At 46.3% G+C, this 21575-nt stretch overlaps 1 protein-coding gene across 1 annotated transcript in view; it reads right to left on the bottom strand.

The window, feature by feature from the left end:
• LOC129840525 (protein TANC1-like) overlaps positions 1–21575 on the bottom strand; it is a 56687-nt gene that overhangs the window by 32968 nt on the left and 2144 nt on the right. The window contains exons 3-7 of the mRNA XM_055908448.1: positions 19257–19475; positions 18063–18155; positions 13399–13532; positions 12008–12218; positions 4090–4368 (exon numbers count right to left, since the gene is read on the bottom strand). Coding sequence (XP_055764423.1) covers positions 4090–4368; positions 12008–12218; positions 13399–13532; positions 18063–18155; positions 19257–19475 — 936 coding nt within the window. The remainder of the gene's footprint in view (positions 1–4089; positions 4369–12007; positions 12219–13398; positions 13533–18062; positions 18156–19256; positions 19476–21575) is intronic.

Here is a 21575-nt window from a genome sequence, read left to right as displayed (position 1 = left end):
TGTGTGTGTGTGTGTGTGTGTGTGTGTGTGTGTGTGTGTGTGTGTGTGTGTGTGTGTGTGTGTGTGTGTGTGTGTGTGTGTGTGTGTGCGTGTGTGTGTGTGTGTGTGGGCATATGGGTGTGGGCATGTTGTTTTAATGAATCTGCAGTAACTGTTGTATAGTAGCTTGGACCAGAGCTAGATGGGGCTTGAGGCTTCTAGGTTCAAGTTTAATCAGCCTATTTGTAGTAAAGCTGTGATTGAAGCCTCTCTAAGTTATTTAGTACTGCCTTTTGTTCCGCGTGGCAAGGCAAGGAACTATAGCTGTCATGATCGAGTCATACTACGAACTCAGCGGCCGGTCACTCGTTCTTTCTCTTTCTCTCTCCCTGTCTCTTTCCTTCTGTCGCTCTCTCTTTCCTTTCTCTTTGTCTTTCCTCTCTGTGTCTTTTCTGTCTCTCTCTCTCTCTCTCTCTCTCTCTCTCTCTCGTTCATTTCAGACTGATCTCTACACCTTATACAGCACATAAATCCATAGTGCCCGGCCTAGCCTCCTGTACAACCGTATAATCTGGCATTACATGAGACCTTTAATCTCCTCAGAGTGGAATCACAAGGGGAACGTCACGATGCTCTGCTCTGTGACACGTACTGCACAGCTCACAGGACAGGAGCGGAAGTGGACCAGGAAATGGCCTGTATGGCGCTACACTTCACCTCACCCACTGGAACACCATGTTACAACCGCAACATCACCCCCACCGTGTCCAGTCTAGTGGTGAGTCACACCTGGATCTTGGGAAAAGTGGTTGGAGACTGGATCAGGCGTTAGAACCATTGAGCTCAGAGATACACTTCACATCACCCCTCCCAACACCATTATGTCCATTATACTGCTGAGTTACCCTACATCTTGTTCAATCCAGGGACAGGTTATTGTTAAACGATGTACACATTTTCTTTCCCACAATCTTCCACCTCAAATACATGTTGTTTGGTATGATAATAATCTCGGAGGACTATGATGAAAGCTACAGTGGCAGTTGAATGGCAAGAGCTCTCGGAGGTGGGTCTGCCCTCTTTCAATGGCACCGCAGGAATACTGACATTCTATTCACTCACAGCGGCACTTAACTCTCAAGCTGTACTGGAATCAGCAGGCATACGTGGGACTAACACTTCCTCTATGCTCGGGCCACCACAGCACAATAACAGATAGAAAGCCATATAGAGCATGGACTTTGATAGAAACCAAAACATGTCCTGTGTTACTCCCATCTGTCACGGAATACTAGGTGTGTGAGGGAAGAATCAGGCGCAGAGAGCAGAGAGTTCCATAGGGAGAAGTGCACTTAAATATGGCACCAAAAGCAATGCCCAAAACACAGGGCGCGAAAAATATGGACCAACCCAAAACACAGGGTACCCAGTCAAATCAAATCAAAACACATGTATTTGTCACATACACATGGTTAGCAGATGTTAATGCGAGTGTAGCGAAATGCTTGTGCTTCTAGTTCCGACAATGCAGTAATAACCAACAAGTAATCTAACCTAACAATTCCACAACTACTACCTTATACACACAAGTGTAAAGGGATAAAGAATATGTACATAAAGATATATGAATGAGTGATGGTACAGAACGGCATAGGCAAGATGCAGTAGACGGTATAGAGTACAGTATATACATATGAGATGAGTAATGTAGGGTATGTAAACATAAAGTGGCATAGTTTAAAGTGGCTAGTGATACATGCATTACATAAAGATGGCAAGATGCAGTAGATGATATAGAGTACAGTATATACACATACATATGAGATGAGTAATGTAGGGTATGTAAACATTATATTAAGTGGCATTGTTTAAAGTGGCTAGCGGTACATTTTTACATAATTTCCATCAATTCCCATTATTAAAGTGGCTGGAGTTGAGTCAGTATGTTGGCAGCGGCCGCTAAATGTTAGTGGTGGCTGTTAAACAGTCTGATGGCCTTGAGATAGAAGCTGTTTTTCAGTCTCTCGGTCCCTGCTTTGATGCACCTGTACTGACCTCACCTTCTGGATGATAGCGGGGTGAACAGGCAGTGGCTTGGGTGGTTGTTGTCCTTGATGATCTTTATGGCCTTCCTGTGACATCGGGTGGTGTAGGTGTCCTGGAGGGCAGGTAGTTTGCCCCCGGTGATGCGTTGTGCAGACTTCACCACCCTCTGGAGAGCCTTACGGTTGTGGGCGGAGCAGTTGCCGTACCAGGCGGTGATACAGCCAGACAGGATGCTCTCGATTGTGCATCTGTAGAAGTTTGTGAGTGCTTTTGGTGACAAGCCGAATTTCTTCAGCCTCCTGAGGCTGAAGAGGCGCTGCTGCGCCTTCTTCACAACGCTGTATGTGTGGGTGGACCAATTCAGTTTGTCCGTGATGTGTACACCGAGGAACTTAAAACTTTCCACCTTCTCCACTAGTGTCCCGTCGATGTGGATAGGGGGCTGCTCCCTCTGCTGTTTCCTGGAGTCCACGATCATCTCCTTTGTTGTGTTGACGTTGAGTGTGAGATTATTTTCCTGACGCCACACTCCGAGGGCCCTCACCTCCTTCCTGTAGGCCGTCTCGTCGTTGTTGGTAATCAAGCCTACCACTGTAGTGTCATCCGCAAACTTGATGATTGAGTTGGAGGCGTGCATGGCCACGCAGTCGTGGGTGAACAGGGAGTACAGGAGAGGGCTCAGAACGCACCCTTGTGGGGCCCCAGTGTTGAGGATCAGAGGGGTGGAGATGTTGTTACCTACCCTCACCACCTGGGGGCGGCCCGTCAGGAAGTCCAGGACCCAGTTGCACAGGGCGGGGTCGAGACCCAGCTTCACGCGAATGCTGCCGTCAATCCACGGTTTCTGGTTTGGGAATGTTTTAATCGTTGCTGTGGGTACGACATCGTCAATGCACTTTCTAATGAACTCGCTCACCGAATCAGCATATTCGTCAACGTTGTTGTTGGACGCAATGTGGAACATATTCCAATCCGCGTGATCGAAGCAGTCTTGAAGCGTGGAATCAGATTGGTCGGACCAGCGTTGAACAGACCTGAGCGCGGGAGCTTGTTGTTTTAGTTTCTGTTTGTCCGGAGCAGTCCGGAGCACGAACACACCCAACAACACAAACACGTAACACAAGAATAATCCCGCACAAAACAAGGGCGGGTAAACTAGCTTTAAATAAGGAAGCCCATCAGGCAAACACAAATAGACACAGGTGCAACTAATAAGACAAAACAAACAGAAAACGGAAAAAGGGATCGGTGGGGGCTAATGGGCCGGTGACGACGACCGCCGAGCACCGCCCGAACAGGCAGGGGAGCCAACTTCGGCGGAAGTCGTGACACCATCTCTGTTTTCCCCCCATCACAACCTGAAAGTGACGTCTATTTAAACAAATAATACCATGCATGCTCATTTCTAGCAATTAAAGAACTTCTCGAGCAGCATCCCTAACAACAAAAGAGTCTGTCAGTCATTTCAGTGGATCCACTCCCCTGAGAGACCGTTACCCCCTCCCCCCTCCCCCGCTCTCCAAATGGAGTGACATCTAACGAAGGAAAAGTTGTCTCTTGTTCTCTCAAACACAGAGGAGAAACAGACGTAGGAAAACGACGTAAACCCTCCTGGAATACTGTAGCCGGTAGAGCTCACTGTCTCCATCCTCCAGAGACGTAATGCCGTATCCGTCCTCGTCTAATGATAGAAAGTAGACAGAAAGCAGCTCTGTCTAATGGCTCTTCCACGTCACAGAAACCACGTGGTCAGAAAAAGCTACAGCTACAGCTGTTTTAGCTACACAAATGAATGGAGGAAAGAGAACTTCCCCACAAAAAAACAACTGGTTCTAGACACCTGGTCAAGGTAGAGCTGTTTGAGTGTCTTTCATGGCTTCCTTTGCTCATCTCCGTTCCCCCATCACCACTAAAAGGTAAAAGGACTGGATAGATCTCCAACGTACTGCTTTCATCTATCATGCCCTGCTAGGCCAGTAATCATAGAGGAAAGGACACAAGGAAAGGAGACTAGTTGAGACTATTGAGAAACCACCAGTCAAGAGGCATGAGATGGTCACTCACCTGCCACAGAGTTAGGGCGTGGCATCACAAGGGAAGAAGTGCTGTGCGTGTGGCGTTGTGGGAGGGGCCTCTTGTCTGGGGGCGGAGTTCTGGGTTCCCCTAGGATGGTGACTTCAGACCTGGGCGGGGCCTCGCTGGGCCCTGGCAGGTCGTCCTTGGCGACGGGAGGGCAGTCGCCTCTGTGCCCGCCATGCCCAGGGGCCCTCCGGCTGCCATCTTTGCTCAGATCCAGAGTGGAACCGCCGCGATCCTCATTCTCAGAAGAGCTGGTGATGGTAGCTGAGGCACAGAGGGAGTAGACAGGGGTAAACTGTTGACTAAAGGCCTTTGGGATGAGATCAAGTTATGAATAGTTGTCATTTAGATCAGTTCACTGTGCTTTTCCAGTCTGGTACGTTATTGTCAGTGTTGAGTTAAAGAGTAAGAGTCCGATCATCAATCACATCAACAGTGGCGAGGCATCAGTCACACATCGACATCAACACAATCAAACGAGTGTACTGTGCACCCCTTGCCCTTTCGTATTTACCTATAAATACAAGCTCTATTTAGGTAGAAAGATGTCCTATTTTAGAAAGTGCAGACCCATACGCAGCAAAGACAGCAACGTCCCAGTTTTATCAAGAGGGACCTGAAGCCTCTCGACTAAAGTGGCACAGGCAAAAAGAGAGAGAGAGAGAGAGTTGGGAGATAGAGAGACTTGACTGAGAACTCAAAGCAAGGTGAAACAAGTATCATCGATCTCTATTTCTTCAGTGCTGAGGCCCTTATCTTAATCAGGTTTATTGACAATGAGAGTAATGTGATACAGTTGAAGTCGGAAGTTTACATGCACTTAGGTTGGAGTCATTAAAACTCGTTTTTCAACCACTCCACACATTTCTTGTGAACAAACTATAGTTTTGGCAAGTCCATTAGGACATCTACTTTGTGCATGACACAAGTAATTTTTCCAACAATTGTTTACAGACAGATTATTTCACTTGTAATTCACTGTATCACAATTCCAGTGGGTCATAAGTTAACATACACTAAGTTGACTGTGCCTTTAAACAGCTTGGAAAATTCCAGAAAATTATGTTTTGGCTTATAAGCTTCTGATAGGCTAATTGACATAATTTGAGTCAATTGGAGGTGTACCTGTGGATGTATTTCAAGGCCTACCTTCAAACTCAGTACCTCTTTGCTTGACATCATGGGAAAATCAAAAGAAATCAGCCAAGACCTCAAACAAAGAAAAAAATTGTAGACCTCCACAAGTGTGGTTCACCTTTGGGAGCAATTTCCAAACGCCTGAAGGTACCACGTTCATCTGTACAATCAATAGTACGCAAGTATAAACACCATGGGACCACGCAGTCATCATACCGCGCAGGAAGGAGATGTGTTCTGTCTCCTAGAGATGAACGTACTTTGGTGCGAAAATTGCAAATCAATCCCAGAACAACAGCAAAGGACCCTGTGAAGATGCTGGAGGAAACAGGTACAAAAGTATTTATATCCACAGTAAAACGAGTCCTATATCGACATAACCTGAAAGGCCGCTCAGCATTGAAGAAGCCACTGCTCCAAAACCGCCATAAAAAAGCCAGACTACAGTTTGTAACTGTACATGGGGACAAAGATAATACTTTTTGGAGAAATGTCCTCTGGTCTGATGAAACAAAAATAGAACTGTTTGGCCATAATGACCATCGTTATGTTTGGAGGAAAAAGGGTGAGGCTTGCAAGCCGAAGAACACCATCCCAACCGTGAAGCACAGGGGGTGGCAGCATCATGTTGTGGGGGTGCTTTTTGCTGAAGGAGGGACTGGTGCACTTCACAAAATAGATGGCATCATGAGGCAGGAAAATTATGTGGATATATTGAAGCAACATCTCAAGACATCAGTCAGGAAGTTAAAGCTTGGTCGCAAATGGGTCTTCCAAATGAACACTGACCCCAAGCATACTTCCAAAGTTGTGGCAAAATGGCTTAAGGATTACAAAGTCAAGGTATTGGAGTGGCCATCACAAAGCCCTGTCCTCAATCCTATAGAACATTTGTGGGCAGAACTGAAAACGCGTGTGCGAGCAAGGAGGCCTACAAACCTGACACAGTTACACCAGCTCTGTCAGGAGGAATGGGTCAAAATTCACCCAACTTATTGTGGGAAGCTTGTGGAAGGCTACCCGAAACGTTTAACCCAAGTTAAACAATTTAAAGGCAATGCTACCAAATACTAATTGAGTGTATTTAAACTTCTGACCCACTGGGAATGTGATGAAAGCAATAAAAGCTTAAATAAATCATTCTCTCTACTATTATTCTGACATTTCACATTCTTAAAATAAAGTGGTGATCCTAACTGACCTAAGACAGGGAATTTTTACTCTGATTAAATGTCAGGAATTGTGAAAAACTGTTAAAATGTATTTGGCTAAGGTGTATGTAAACTTCCGACTTCAACTGTATATTATTGAGATATATAGATGACAAATGGAAGGACGAGCTGTTTTTTTTCCTTATTCCATTTATATATACACTACTGGTCAAAAGTTTTAGAACACCTACTCATTCAAGGGTTTTTCTTTATTTGTATTATTTTATACATTGTAGAATAATAGTGAAGACATCAAAACTACGAAATAACACATATGGAATCATGTAATAATTGTAACGGTAGTCCTCCTCCTCTTCAACCGAAAAGGAGGAGTATTGAGGGAACCAAGGCGCAGCGAAGTTTGAACACATAATGATTTATTAAATAAACAAAATAGACAAAGACGAAAACGAACTATACTGGATATAACTAACAAAATAACAAAACGATGTAGACAATCCTGAACGACGAACTTACATACAACGTGACGAACGAAATGAACAGGAACAGACTACATGAAATGAACAAACCGTATACAGTCCCGTATGGTGCAAACATAGACACGGACACAGGAGACAACCACCCACAAACAAACACTGTGAACCGCCTACCTAAATATGACTCTCAATTAGAGGAACGCCAAACACCTGCCTCCAATTGAGAGCCATACCAGGCAACCCTAAACCAACATAGAAACAGACAACATAGAATGCCCACCCAACCTCACGTCCTGACCAACTAACACACAAAACTAACATAAATAGGTCAGGAACGTGACAGTACCCCCCCCACAAGGTGCGAACTCCGGACGCACCAGCACAAAGTCTAGGGGAGGGTCTGGGTGGGCATCTAACCACGGTGGTGGCTCAGGCTCCGGGCGCGGTTCCCATCCCACCATAATCCATCCTAGCCCCCTCCCTTCAAGAATGTCCACCCTCTTACTTCCCCCACAAAATCCTCCTAATAACAAATCTAATAGTGACAATACCGGGACAGAGAGATAAACCAAGACAGAGGGATAGATAAGACTATAGATGTAGATAAAGATAGAGAGGGAGATCAGGATAGAGGGGCAACTCCGGACTGAAAGGCAGCTCCGGACAGAGAGACAGCTCTGGACTGATGGGCAGTTCTGGGTATCTAGCCTTTTCAGGCTGAAGGGCAGCTCATGGCTGACTGACGACTCACGACGCTCATGGCAGGCTGACGGCTCTCGACGCTCATGGCAGGCTGACGGCTCTCGACGCTCATGGCAGGCTGACGGCTCTCGACGCTCATGGCAGGCTGACGGCTCTCGACGCTCATGGCAGGCTGACGGCTCTCGACGCTCATGGCTCTCTGACGGCTCTGGCTGCTCATGGCTCTCTGACGGCTCTGGCTGCTCATGGCTCTCTGACGGCTCTGGCTGCTCATGGCTCTCTGACGGCTCTGGCTGCTCATGGCTCTCTGGCGGCTCTGGCTGCTCATGGCTCGCTGGCGGCTCTGGCTGCTCATGGCTCGCTGGCGGCTCTGGCAGATCCTGTCTGGTTGGCGGCTCTGGCAGATCCTGTCTGGTTGGCGGCTCTGGCAGATCCTGTCTGGTTGGCGGCTCTGGCAGATCCTGTCTGGTTGGCGGCTCTGGCAGATCCTGTCTGGTTGGCGGCTCTGGCAGATCCTGTCTGGCTGACGGCTCTAGCGGCTCCTGTCTGGCTGATGGCTCTAGCGGCTCCTGTCTGGCTGACGGCTCTGTAGGCTCATGGCAGACGGGCGACTTTGCAGGCTCATGGCAGACGGGCGGCTTTGCAGGCTCCTGGCAGACGGATGGCTCAGATGGCGCTGGGGAGACGGATGGCTCAGATGGCGCTGGGGAGACGGATGGCTCAGATGGCGCTGGGGAGACGGATGGCTCAGATGGCGCTGGGGAGACGGATGGCTCAGATGGCGCTGGGGAGACGGATGGCTCAGATGGCGCTGGTGAGACGGATGGCTCTGGCCGGATATGGCGCACTGTAGACCTGGTGCGTGGTGCCGGAACTGGAGGCACCGTGCTAATGATAAGCACCCTCCTACTAGTGCGGGGAGCAGGGACAGGGCACACTGTATCCTCAAAGCCTACTCTACCCCTGATGCGTGGTACCGGCACTGGTGACGCCGGGCTGAAGACAAGCACATCAGGATTAGTAGGGGGAGAATATATAGTGTGTACAGGGCTCTGGAGACGCACTGGTAGCTTAGTGCGTGGGGCCGGAACTGGAGGCACCGGGCTAGATGCACGCACTACAGGGAGAGTGCGTGGAGGAGGAACAGGGCTCTGGAAATGCACTGGTAGCCTAGTGCGTAATGTAGGCACTGTAGGTACTAGGCTGGGGCGGGGAGGTGGCGCTGGAAATACCGGACCGTGCAGGCGTACTGGCTCTCTTGAGCATTGAGCCTGCCCAACCTTACCTGGTTGAATGCTCCCGGTCGCCCTGCCAGTGCGGCGAGGTGGAATAGCCCGCACTGGGCTATGCAGGCGAACCGGGGAAACCATGCGTAAGGCAGGTGCCATGTATGCCGGCCCGAGGAGACGCACTGGAGACCAGACGCGTTGAGCCGGCCTCATGACACCTGGCTCAATGCCCAATCTAGCCCTACCAGTGCGGGGAGGTGGAATAACCCGCACTGGGCTATGCACACGTACAGGAGACACCGTGCGCTCTACTGCGTAACACGGTGTCTGCCCGTACTCCCGCTCTCCACGGTTAGCCTGGGAAGTGGGCGCAGGTCTCCTACCTGCCCTTGGCCCACAACCCCTTAGCCCCCCCCCAAGAAATTTTAGGGAATTACTCACGGGCTTTTCGGGCTTCCGTGCAAGACGCGTCCCCTCATAACTCCGGTTCTTTACTCCAGTAGCCTCTGCTCTCCTCAGTGCCTCCACCTGTTCCCATGGGAGGCGATCCCTTCCAGCCAGGATCTCCTCCCATGTGTAGCAACCTTTACCGTCCAATACATCGTCCCAAGTCCATTCCTCCTTCTTGCGCTGTCCCTTACTCCGTTTACCCCGCTGCTTGGCTCTGGATAGGTGGGTGGTTCTGTAACGGTAGTCCTCCTCCTCTTCAACCGAAAAGGAGGAGTATTGAGGGAACCAAGGCGCAGCGAAGTTTGAACACATAATGATTTATTAAATAAACAAAATAGACAAAGACGAAAACGAACTATACTGGATATAACTAACAAAATAACAAAACGATGTAGACAATCCTGAACGACGAACTTACATACAACGTGACGAACGAAATGAACAGGAACAGACTACATGAAATGAACAAACCGTATACAGTCCCGTATGGTGCAAACATAGACACGGACACAGGAGACAACCACCCACAAACAAACACTGTGAACCGCCTACCTAAATATGACTCTCAATTAGAGGAACGCCAAACACCTGCCTCCAATTGAGAGCCATACCAGGCAACCCTAAACCAACATAGAAACAGACAACATAGAATGCCCACCCAACCTCACGTCCTGACCAACTAACACACAAAACTAACATAAATAGGTCAGGAACGTGACAATAATCAAAAAAGTGTTTAACAAATCAAAATATATTTTTCAAATAGGCACCCCTTGATGACAGCTTTGCACACTCTTGGCATTCTCTCAACCAGCTTCATGAGGTAGTCACCTGGAATGCATTTCAATTAACATGTGTGCCTTCTTATAAGTTAATTTGTGGAGTTTCTTTCCTTCTTAATGTGTTGTGACAAGGTATGGGTGGTATACAGAAGATAGCCCTATTTGGTAAAAGACCAAGTCCAGCATACCACCCTGCAGCCAGCAGCATACCACCCTGCATACCACTGCTGGCTTGCTTCTGAAGCTAAGCAGGGTTGGTCCTGGTCAGTCCCTGTCAGTCCCTGGATGGGAGACCAGATGTTGCTGGAAGTGGTGTTGGAGGGCCAGTAGGCACTCTTTCCTCAGGTCTAAAAAATAAATATCCCAATTCCCCAGGGCAGTGATTGGGGACACTGCCCTGTGTAGGGGGACGTTAAACGGGTGTCCTGACTCTCTGAGGTCATTAAAGATCCCATGGCACTTATCGTAAGAGTAGGGGTGTTAACCCCGGTGTCCTGGCTAAATTCCCAATCTGGCCCTCAAACCATCACGGTCACCTAATAATACCCAGTTTACAATTGGCTCATTCCTCCTCTCCCCTGTAACTATTCCCCAGGTCGTTGCTGTAAATGAGAACGTGTTCTCAGTCAACTTACCTGGTAAAATAACGGATAAAAAAAATATTATGACAAGAACAGCTCAAATAAGCAAAGAGAAATGACAGTCCATCATTCATTTAAGACATGAAGGTCAGTCAATATGGAATAGTTTGCACTTGAATAGTTTCTTCAAATGCAGTTGCAAAAACCATCAAGTGGTATGATGAAACTGGCTCTCATGAGGACCGCCACAGGAATGGAAGACTCAGAGTTACCTCTACTGCAGAGGATAAGTTCATTAGAGTTACAAGCCTCAGAAATTGCAGCCCAAATAAATACTTCACAGAGTTCAAGTAACAGACACATCTCAATATCAACTGTTCAGAGAAAACTGCCTGAATCAGGCCTTCATGGTCGAATTGCTGCAAAGAAACCACTACTAAAGGACACCAATAATAAGAAGAGACTTGCTTGGGCCAAGAAACACAATCAATGGACATTAGACCTGTGGAAATGTGTCCTTTGGTCTGGAGTGCAAATTGGAGATTTTGGGTTCCAACCGCGGTGTCTTTGTGAGACGTGGTGTGGGTGAACGGATGATCTCTGCATGTGTATTTCCCACTGTAAAGCATGGAGGAGGAGGTGTGATGGTGCTTTGCTGGTGACACTGTCAGTGATTTATTTAGAATTCAAAGCACACTTAACCAGCATGGCTACCACAGCATTCTGCAACGATACACCATCCCATCTGGTTTGCGCTTAGTCGGACTATCATTTGTTTTTCAACAGGACAATGACCCAACACACCTCCAGGCTGTGTAAGGGCTATTTTACCAAGAAGGAGAGTGATGGAGTGCTGCGTCAGATGACCTGGCCTCAACAATCCCCCGACCTCAACCAAATTGAGATGGTTTGGGATGAGTCGGACCGCAGAGTGAAGGAAAAGCAGCCAACAAGTGCTCAGCATATGTGGGAACTCCTTCAAGACCGTTGGAAAAGCATTCCAGGTGAAGCTGGTTGAGAGAATGCCAAGTGTGCAAAGCTGTCATCAAGGCAAAGGGTGTCTATTTGAAGAATCTCAAATATAACATATATTTTGATTTGTTTAACACTTTTTTGGTTACTACATGATTCCATATGTGTTATTTCATAGTTGTGATGTCTTCACTATTATTCTACAATGTAGAAAATAGTAAAAATAAAGAAAAACCCTTGAATGAGTAGGTGCTCTAAAACGTTTAACCGGTTGTGTAGATCTCACAGTCCTGTGCACATATCAATTATTTATCAGGAGGTGAGAAGAAAATACAATCCAGAGAAAATATCTGAATTTAAATTGATCCAACTATGGTGATGATGGTCTATATAAGTACTCACCTATGATTCCGCTATCCTGGCTCTCAAGCGTGGAGTTTGGGCTCCGGCAGGGACTGGGGCTGAGGAGGGCCCCACCTGGGCTGGGATTGGGGAGACGGGGCCCCCGGGTACTGCTACTACCCATGGTGGAGCAGGGGCTGTCTGAGCATGGAGACGTAGTGCTGCAGGTCAATGTGGAGCATGGGCTCACCGCCTGGCCAGAGACATTACACTGCAGACAGAGAGGGAGCGAGAGAGAGAGGTAGGCAGAGAGGGATGAGAGAGAGAGAGAGAGAGGGGGAGAGAGAGAGATAGGCAGAGAGGGATGAGAGAGAGAGAAAGGCAGAGAGGGATGAGAGAGAGAGAGAGAAAGGTGAGAGAGGGATAAGAGAGAGAAAGGTGAAAGAGGGATGAGAGAGAGAAAGAGGGGATAGAAAGAGGGGGCAGTCAGGTAGAAAGGGAGGAGAGTTGGATAGAAAGGGTGGCAAGAGAAGAGAGATATAGAAAGAGAAAGGGCAGGGAGAAGAGAGAGAGAAAGAGGTGTTTTATTTAAAGCTCTGTCTATGGACAAGTATTATCATAGGTATAGACCATGTTGGCACCCTTTCCAGCTGTCCCCAGGTTAATGCACGGTATATAGGTCATTGTATATAAGTGTGTGTGTGTGTGTGTGTGTGTGTGTGTGTGTGTGTGTGTGTGTGTGTGTGTGTGTGTGTGTGTGTGTGTGTGTGTGTGTGTCTCCAACAACACCCGAACCCTACATTTCCTAGATCCTATATGTCTCAACTCACCCCAGCACCCAGCGTTTCTGCAATGTTAGAGAACGTTCAGCTTAGTGCTATTCCCACCTTACCACCCCATCAGTTATCTGAACCAGGACACGGTACACTGCTCACAGCCGACACAATGTCTCCATAAAACTGGCTCCATCTGGAGCTCAGGTGTAGGAAGGAGGTTGGGAAAGTGGGGCAATGCTCAAACGGTGAGAGAATGATACAGCACAGTATATAAACCTCCCGCAGGCTCAACAGCATGTGGCGAGCCAATGCAACAAGATTAAAAGCAAGATAATCAACTGACATCACCTTACGTATGTACACATTCCATAAACAAAATGACATTACAGTATATGCTTTCAAATATTCAGTCAAGAGTGCCTCTGATTTTCTTTTCAACTGGTCATTTACCTTGTAGATTCTAAATTTGCAGCTTAACCAAAACAAACTCTCAATCTTGGTTATCATACAAAACATTGCCTTCAAATCTAATTAAAGAAACCATACAAAAACTCCTCACTTCATCTGCAAAGAAAACACACGAGCCTCCTTTTCATATTTCTGACATCTGACTTTCTCAGTCACTCTCCCTCCTTCCTTCTACCCATCCTACCCACCATCTTTCATTTCACATACCTTCTTTTCCCTCCAGTCCTCCATGGGGTTGCTAGGCGAGGCTGGGGTCCCTTCTCCCAGTAAGAAGCCCAGCCTGGTCATCAGTTCCTGGGTTGAGAAGGAGGAGGAGCTGGGCTGGAGCTCCGCGTGCAGCTCTGGAGGACAGATGGAGAGAGATGACAGACGAGCGGATCACTGTGAACCGCACGACATGACCACACCAAACACACACGTTCTGTAGCTCAGCCCAGTTCAGTTCAGCTCAGTCCAGCTCAGTTCCACCTTCCTGCCTTTCCTCCTACCTGGCTACGTCGATTGGATGGAGGATTATGTATACTATGCCGATGGAGGAGAGGTTAATGTATGCATCCACAGGTCAGCAGTAGCGCCGGTCGGCCTCATTACCAATGAAGAGGCTGTGGCTTTCTCAGTCCCTGGCTGCACGACTGAAGCAGCTCTCTGTGTGTGTGTGTCCATATGTGTGTGTGTGTGTGCCTGCTCAGCGCTCCCGGTTGGTTAGGAGACAGGCGTAGAATCTCAATGAGCTCAGCTCAGCCCTGGCCTCCAGCAGAGGGTAGGTGCCTTTGCACCGTCGTCTTTGGCACTGGCTGCCCCGCCCGGACAGATTGGGCGGAGATGAGCAATAGGGTACATCACTGAGACGGGCGTGATGCCATGACCTTTCACCTCTAGGTCATCTACACCACTGTACAGACACAGAGGAGGATGAGGAGAGGGTGTTCAACACGTCACCTCTATATCCTGTTTACATACAATAGTGAGTTGGAAAATATGATGATGTCTAGGAAACGGAGCTCCTATTGAGAGAGATGAGGAAGAAGGGAAGGAATGTGGGAGAGCCGAGACACAGCTTGTTGGGCGTTAGTTACTCTCAACCCTTCTTGGGTTAGACACCTTCCCATCCATCTCTCCCCTCTATCCCTCTTGGGAAACTCTTTTGGGTTCCATGTAGAACTCTCTGTGGAAAGGGTTTTTACATGGAACCCAAAAGGGTTTACCTGGAACCAAAAAGGGTTCTACCTGGAACCAAAATGGGTTCTTCAAAGGGTTCTCTTATGGGGACAGCCGAAGGACCGTTTTAGGTTCTGGAGTGCACCTTTTTTTCTAAGAGTGTATCCCTCCATCCCTCTCCCCCTCTCTCAAGTCCTCAGGATCGCCCCATTCTTTCCTTCTCACTGTCGATATCCTCTCCCCGCCTCCACATAATCCATTGTTCTCTCCAATGAACCGTAGAAATGATGCAATACACAGTAAGCAAATAAGAGGAAACCGTCACCACCACCTCACTATTGCATATATCTCCTCTCTTCTCTCCCCTAAAGTCACAACTTCCCCCATCTCTCAGACAAGGGGTGATGATGAAACGAGCTGACTGCATTTACATTTACATTTAAGTCATTTAGCAGACGCTCTTATCCAGAGCGACTTACAAATTGGAAAGTTCATACATATTCATCCTGGTCCCCCCATGGGAATTGAACCCTGGTCCCCCCGTGGGAATTGAACCCACAACCCTGGCGTTGCAAGCGCCATGCTCTACCAACTGAGCCACACGGGACTGGTTAGATGAAAGGCAGGCACCAGCACCTTTCCTACACAGCACAGATCACATGCAGAGCTGTGAATCACAGACAGTGAGAGAGACAGAAGGACAAACAGACGCTTGGTGGAACACGGGGCTGGACTGTCTGACTGGGGCTCCTGTACGTTCAGATAACCAGAGAAGAGTTCAACGCAGAGTCTGATTCAAGGGGTGTACATTACAAATGGGAAAGAAAAAGAGAGCGTCAATGCCAGGGTAGTTGGGTGCCATCTTGGATAGAAATCAAAACAGGGTATCACCTGAACTAAATGAATCCTGTAATGTCACCCTCCAAGTAGTAAACCAATCAGAGGCACAGCAACTGTCACATTAGCAGCTCCCTTCCACATTATCACTCTGATACACGTTCTCTTTCTGTGAAAAACAGGCATCGGAAGTGTTTTGGTCCACACTGGGTTGTGTAATAGACTGGGAGCTGGAGCACGCTTGGTTCTTTCTGGCAGAACGTTGTTCAATCAAATCTTAGCACACTTCAACCCACTGGGCACAGACGTCAGTTCAATGTTTTTGACTTATATTTGTCTGAGTTGTCAACTAACGTGAATTCAATGTGAAATCAACAAAGAAAGTCACCATGACATCAGATTAAGGTTATAAGTTGTGAAAAAAAGACGAACTTCCCTTAAGTTGATGACTTTTTGGAAATCCAATCAGTTTTCCACGTTGATTTGACGTCATCACGTTACATTTTTGGGTTGAAAGGACGTGGAAACCAGTGGAGGCTGCTGAGGGGAGGACGGCTCATAACAACGGCTGGAATGGAGTAAATGGAATGGTATCAAACACGTGGTTTCCATGTGGTCGATGCCATGCCAATGACTGCACTCCAGCCATTATTATGAGCCGTCCTCCCCTCAGCAGCCTCCGTTGGTGGGAACAACATTGATTCAGTGGCAAGGCACTTTGGTTAAGCAGAGATCCACCAAAACGGAGAACAAGATCTGTCTCCACACCCTCCGTCTCAAGGAAACACACCTTCAAAGTTGGGGAGAAATTCATTCCTCATCATTCTTATCCGACAGGAGTACTCTTGGTTTTGTCAGGTTTTGGCCAAGACTGTTCGGGTTTTGGTCACTAGATGTCCCCATTGCACCTTTTTTGTACCTTTTTGTTTTTCTTGCTCTAATTATTGTTTGCACCTGTAGGTCATTCCCTTGTTAGTATTTAAACCCTGTGTGTTCCTCAGTTCCTTGCTCAGTGTTTGTAAGTTAGCACCCAGCCCCAGCCTTGTTTTATACAGCTATTTCTCTTGTTGGATTAACCAGAGGTTCTCTGGTTTAGTTCTTGTGTATTATTTGAGTAGTCTTTTGAGGTTTGTTTTTCCCTGCTGTTTTTTTTTCCTGTCAGGACCCGGTGCGAGAAACAGTCACTAATAATCGTCAGAACCCAGAAAATGAGGCAGACACAGCAGTACTAGAGATGGTGGTTTAATAAAAGAACAAAATCTTCAGGCAAAGAAACTAAATCCACAATCCACAAATAATACACAAGAACTAAACCAGAGAACCTCTGGTTAATCCAACAAGAGAAATAGCTGTATAAAACAAGGCTGGGGCTGGGTGCTAACTTACAAACACTGAGCAAGGAACTGAGGAACACACAGGGTTTAAATACTAACAAGGGAATGACCTACAGGTGCAAACAATAATTAGAGCAAGAAAAACAAAAAGGTACAAAAAGGTGCAATGGGGACATCTAGTGACCAAAACCCGAACAGCCTTGGCCAAAACCTGACAGGTTTTTGTGCAAAAGAGAATAATGACGTGGCCTGTCAAAGTCATTACCAAAGTCATTACCAAAGTCATTACCAAACCCTACACTGAATACACTCAAATGTATTTTACAGCTATTCATTTCTAATCATTCATTTGTTTGAGTCTGCTAAGGTGGTTTTGAAAGGCAAACCTAATCATCTTATATGATGTTAAAATTATACCTCTGCTCCATTCAGGGTTCATTAAAATTCATAACGAGAAAAGCACATGGAAAAGCAAATATGTAAAACGTCACATTGAAAAGTATTGCAAATTACCAAAATAAAAAAATAAATAAAATGTTTTGGAAGGAAATGGTTAGTAAATGTATATTTATGTATAATAATGTAGAATTATCTATATTTACTTTACATTCATAACGGTTATTGGAGATACACTATGGGTCTATGTGGGCAGTGGAAAATGGTGGTTACTGTTTAAGAAAAGCTGCCCTCAAATCACACAATTGTGGCTAAAACTAAACAAGACAAACCGAGAGGGAGAGAGAGAAAAAGTGAGAGGGAGGGTGTGAGAGTGAGACACAGAGAGAGAGCGATATAATGAGCGAGAGAGAGAGAGAGAGAGAGAGAGAGAGAGAACAAGATAGATTGAGGATGCACTCTATCAGCCAATGTCTCCATCCATTGCCTAAGTGCCCAACTGATTTCCCACCTGAGGTCAGGAAGCTATAATCAGTGAATCTATTCCTTCGGCTCTCCATGGTACTATTACGAACAACACCTCGTAACTTAAACAACCAGACAACATTGAAAGCTTCATCAATCTAACTCTGACCTCTGCGTGACAAATCCCAGGAAGGTCTATTCAGGGGGTTCGGAATGATTGAAACACACAGTTAACCCACCAGCACGCAGTCGCCGTTGGTTATGAGAAGCAGAGGGAGAGGAGCGGTGCTTGGCAACAAGAGGACATGAGGATGCTGGAGACAGGCTGGTCCGCCTCAGGTCTGGCCCCCAGCCTCTCCACATAGACAGCTGTGCAGGGGATGGCTGGCATTTACACTGTTACCCTCAGCACAACTTAGGTTTGGCAGGTCAATTAAACACATGCGCATGCCCGCATGCATCCACCCGCACAAATACGCTTGCACATACTGCACATGTGCATTTGAAAAAGATTACAGCAGGCACCAAATCAAAGAACTCAAAACTATGGCAGATTTGTTCTCTCTCCTCTGTACTTCTCGTCCTCCTTTTCCAAATGTACTGTACCGTATATCATTCTCTCTCCCCTCCCTCATCTCATCTCTCATCCACAACTCTCTGTGCAGACACGCTCACACTCACCTCTCTGGGAAGTCGTGCTATTGTTCAGAGCGAAAGCGAACGCGTCTCCAGGAAAAGAAGGACTCTCCACGTACTCCAGCTTCCTGTACAGACCTTCAGTCAGAGCAGCAGAGAGAGAGAGTGAGATGGGGGTAACGAGAAAGGGAGGAGAAAGTGAGAGAGAGAGAGAGAGAGCGAGAGAGAGATTCAACTCTTCCAGATGGGATTTGCAGTGGGGAATTTGAATTTCTCCCACCAGTTGGGAGGAGCCAACATGAACTCAGACACATGCAGTACAGTATAAACTAATCCCTGTGATGATAACAGCTCAAATCGCCAACATGAGTATGTGTGTGTGTGTGTGTGTGTCTGTGTGTGTGTGTGTGTGGCAAAGGTCCACACTATTGCAGTAAACTCAGAGCTTCAGCTTGACTGCACACTGCACCGCCACCTAGTGTTACTCGGCTAGAATGCTGAAGACACAAACGCTGAAGACGTCTAAGCATAATCTTCCAAAAAAAGGTAAACAGTTCCTTTCCGAAGCGGCGCTGGGTCAGTGAGTAAGAGGTAGAAAGCCAGTTACTACATAGCCCTGGCCTACCACTGAGAAATCACACATGGAAGAAATACACAAAAAGCTCATGACAAAGTTACTTTCGTTTATTTGCTTTCTAAACTTCCCCGGCCTTCAGTCCTTGGAGATACAGTGAGTTGTTGTTATTGATGTACTGTATCCTGGACAGCATGCACATTTGACAATGATATTTGAGCATAATCTCCTATATTTCCCAGGGGAAATATAGTGCTAGCTGTGTGAATAGCCCTTAATCAATCATTAGGCTGTGCTATATGTGTACTGGCTGTGCTATAAACCCGCTGGGCTTAAAAACCAGGCAGAGCAATCAGAACCTAATCTCCACAAAGAGCACACAAGAGCCTGTCAGAACCGTGGGAGATACTGAACAGAACATGTGATCAATATGCTATGAGCGAGACTCGTCGCTAGGCTAGCAACGAACATAGCAACGAGAACAAGATGACCTGCAAAAAAGAGAATGATGAAAGTACATTTGTTTTTACAGATGATCTATAGATGTGCCCTTCTCTCTGTGTGTGTGTGTGTGTGTGTGTGTGTGTGTGTGTGTGCGTGCGTGCGTGCGTGTCTGTATGTGTTCATTAGAAGAACAAAAGCCTGGTGGATGGCTGTTACAATACCTGGGGACTTGATGCCCATATCTGAGGGCATTATGTAGGACTGGCGATGGACCAGGGGTGAGGAAGGCAGGGAGATGGACTCCCCCTTAGCCAGCTTCCCCTTCGGCCTGCCCCTTGAGGGGTGGGGGTGGTGGGCACGGCTAGGCTCCTGGTAGTGGGTCACCCAAGCACCAGCGCCCCTTCGTTGGATACTGTGACTGTGGTAATCAGCGACTACAGCTAGCAAGAGGAGAGGGAGATATAGTGGGAAAGGTGAGAGAGATTAAAAGGGGTTGGAAAAGAGAAGAGAGAACAAATTAAACTGTAATCAATAATAGGGCCTATCAAAAGGTGTATCTGGAAACTTAAAGGGATAATCCACCCCAAACCACTAATTCCTATATTAACAGTGTTAAACAAAACTAATATGTGAAAAAATGTTGTGAACACTTTTTTGTGAACAAATGTTTAATTTTGTCGTTATAACAAGGTTGTAAGCAGCATGTGAAAATCTTAGTGGAAATCTGTTGCAGCTCAAGTTGACTACAAACCCCACAATGCAATGCTCTTTGGGCTGGCTATTTAGCTCGCTAAGTAGCAAACGTATCTACATACAATAATACCAAAGTCAATATCAGCATGTGAAGTAGCTAGCTATCTGTAAAATCGCCTAAACAAACTGAACTAGCAATTTAGGAGTCTATCTCACCGAGTTTAACCTGCAATTCATCTCCGACTAGAGTGAGTGCAGAGCATGTTGCTATGGCAACACTGGCCCTTTCCCACCTTTCCCACAGCATTGTGGGATGCTACTTGAAAGAGAAACTGAGTGGAATCATTTAGTACACTGTTTAGATTGAGCACAAAAAAAGCGTTATGAAATGTGATATAGTGTGTTATCCCCTATCAATTCAATTCAATTCAAGGGGCTTTATTGGCATGGGAAACATGTGTTAACATTGCCAAAGCAAGTGAGGTAGATAATATACAAAAGTGAAATAAACAATAAAAATTAACAGTAAACATTACACATACAGAAGTTTCAAAACAATAAAGACATTACAAATGTCATATTATATATATACATATCTCCAATGAGGAGAACCATGTAGCTACGAATCGTTCCGACACCACTTCCTGGTTTCACAGATGAAACCAGTGGTCCATCTGGGTAAAAAAAGTTAAATCATGGGTAAAAAAAACGAAACATTTACCTACTGATAGAACATAAGCTTTCACCAAATTGACATGAGTTTTATGATTTTTATTTCTGGGGGTGGGTAATTCCTTTAAATAGGATCGTCAAATACATGTTTTGGAGCAATAATAAGTGGACGACAACCCCTTGCATTAGAGACCGGATCGATTCTTCAAGTCTAGTAGTGGCCCTTTGAAGAGCGGACCGCCTACTGGCAGCTCTGGTCTTTGAGGAAAGTGTGTTCCGCTTTTGTCTCCTCTCTATGCTAAATGTAATCACTGCACAGGTGCAATGACGTGCATGTGCATTGCAGTTACTGGCTACGCCTGATGCATAGAGTGTAATAATAACACAGCATTAACGGGGTTGGAGTAGTATGTAATGCTACAACAAAATTACATTAAGTCAGTCCATTGAAATTTAGCATGGTTTATACAGTAACCTCATTCCCGTGGATGACAAGAAGAGAGACAGATGCCATCTACATTATATAATGTATTTGAACGACAATCTGCAAGGATACACACAGCCTTAAAAAGCAGAACATACAGGTTATGGACAAAACCAACATTACTAGGTAGGGAGTTGCTATAACTTGATCATAATTAGTTATAAACTCAGGGCCCCTAATCGTGCTGCAAAGTTTCCATTCTCCTTCTCTGATGCCTCTGAGCGAGCCTCCAGGCCCCACACACAGCCTTATGGGAAACATATGCTGCTCATCATGTAGTCAGGGAACAACTTTCTCTCTCAAGGCTTTTAACCCAATCACAGTCAGCTTCACACAATGTAAGGCCATAGGCTTAGACCAGGGGTCCCCAATTACATTCAGCCGTGGGCCAATTTTTCGTTGAGCGGATGGTTCGGACGGCCGGAACATAGTTATAAATAATTTGTACACTACAAACTGACTGCAATAATCCCAAACAGATATAGTATTAGACACCAATATAATAATTTCAAACCTTGATTATATTGGGATACAATCACGTATGTCTCTATTTATGCATGGGAGTACTTGGGAACAGATTTCCTACATTAAAATCACTTGGTTGATTTCCTGATGATTTTACAGACTTTTATGTCCAACAATGAAAATGATTTAAAATGTACATGCCATTATTAGCATGGTATTCCACCTT

This window comes from Salvelinus fontinalis, chromosome 41 (genome assembly GCF_029448725.1).
Source record: "Salvelinus fontinalis isolate EN_2023a chromosome 41, ASM2944872v1, whole genome shotgun sequence".
NCBI lineage: Eukaryota > Metazoa > Chordata > Actinopteri > Salmoniformes > Salmonidae > Salvelinus > Salvelinus fontinalis.
Note: the sequence above shows the minus strand (reverse complement) of the source record. Positions and strands in the feature narration are given on the sequence as shown.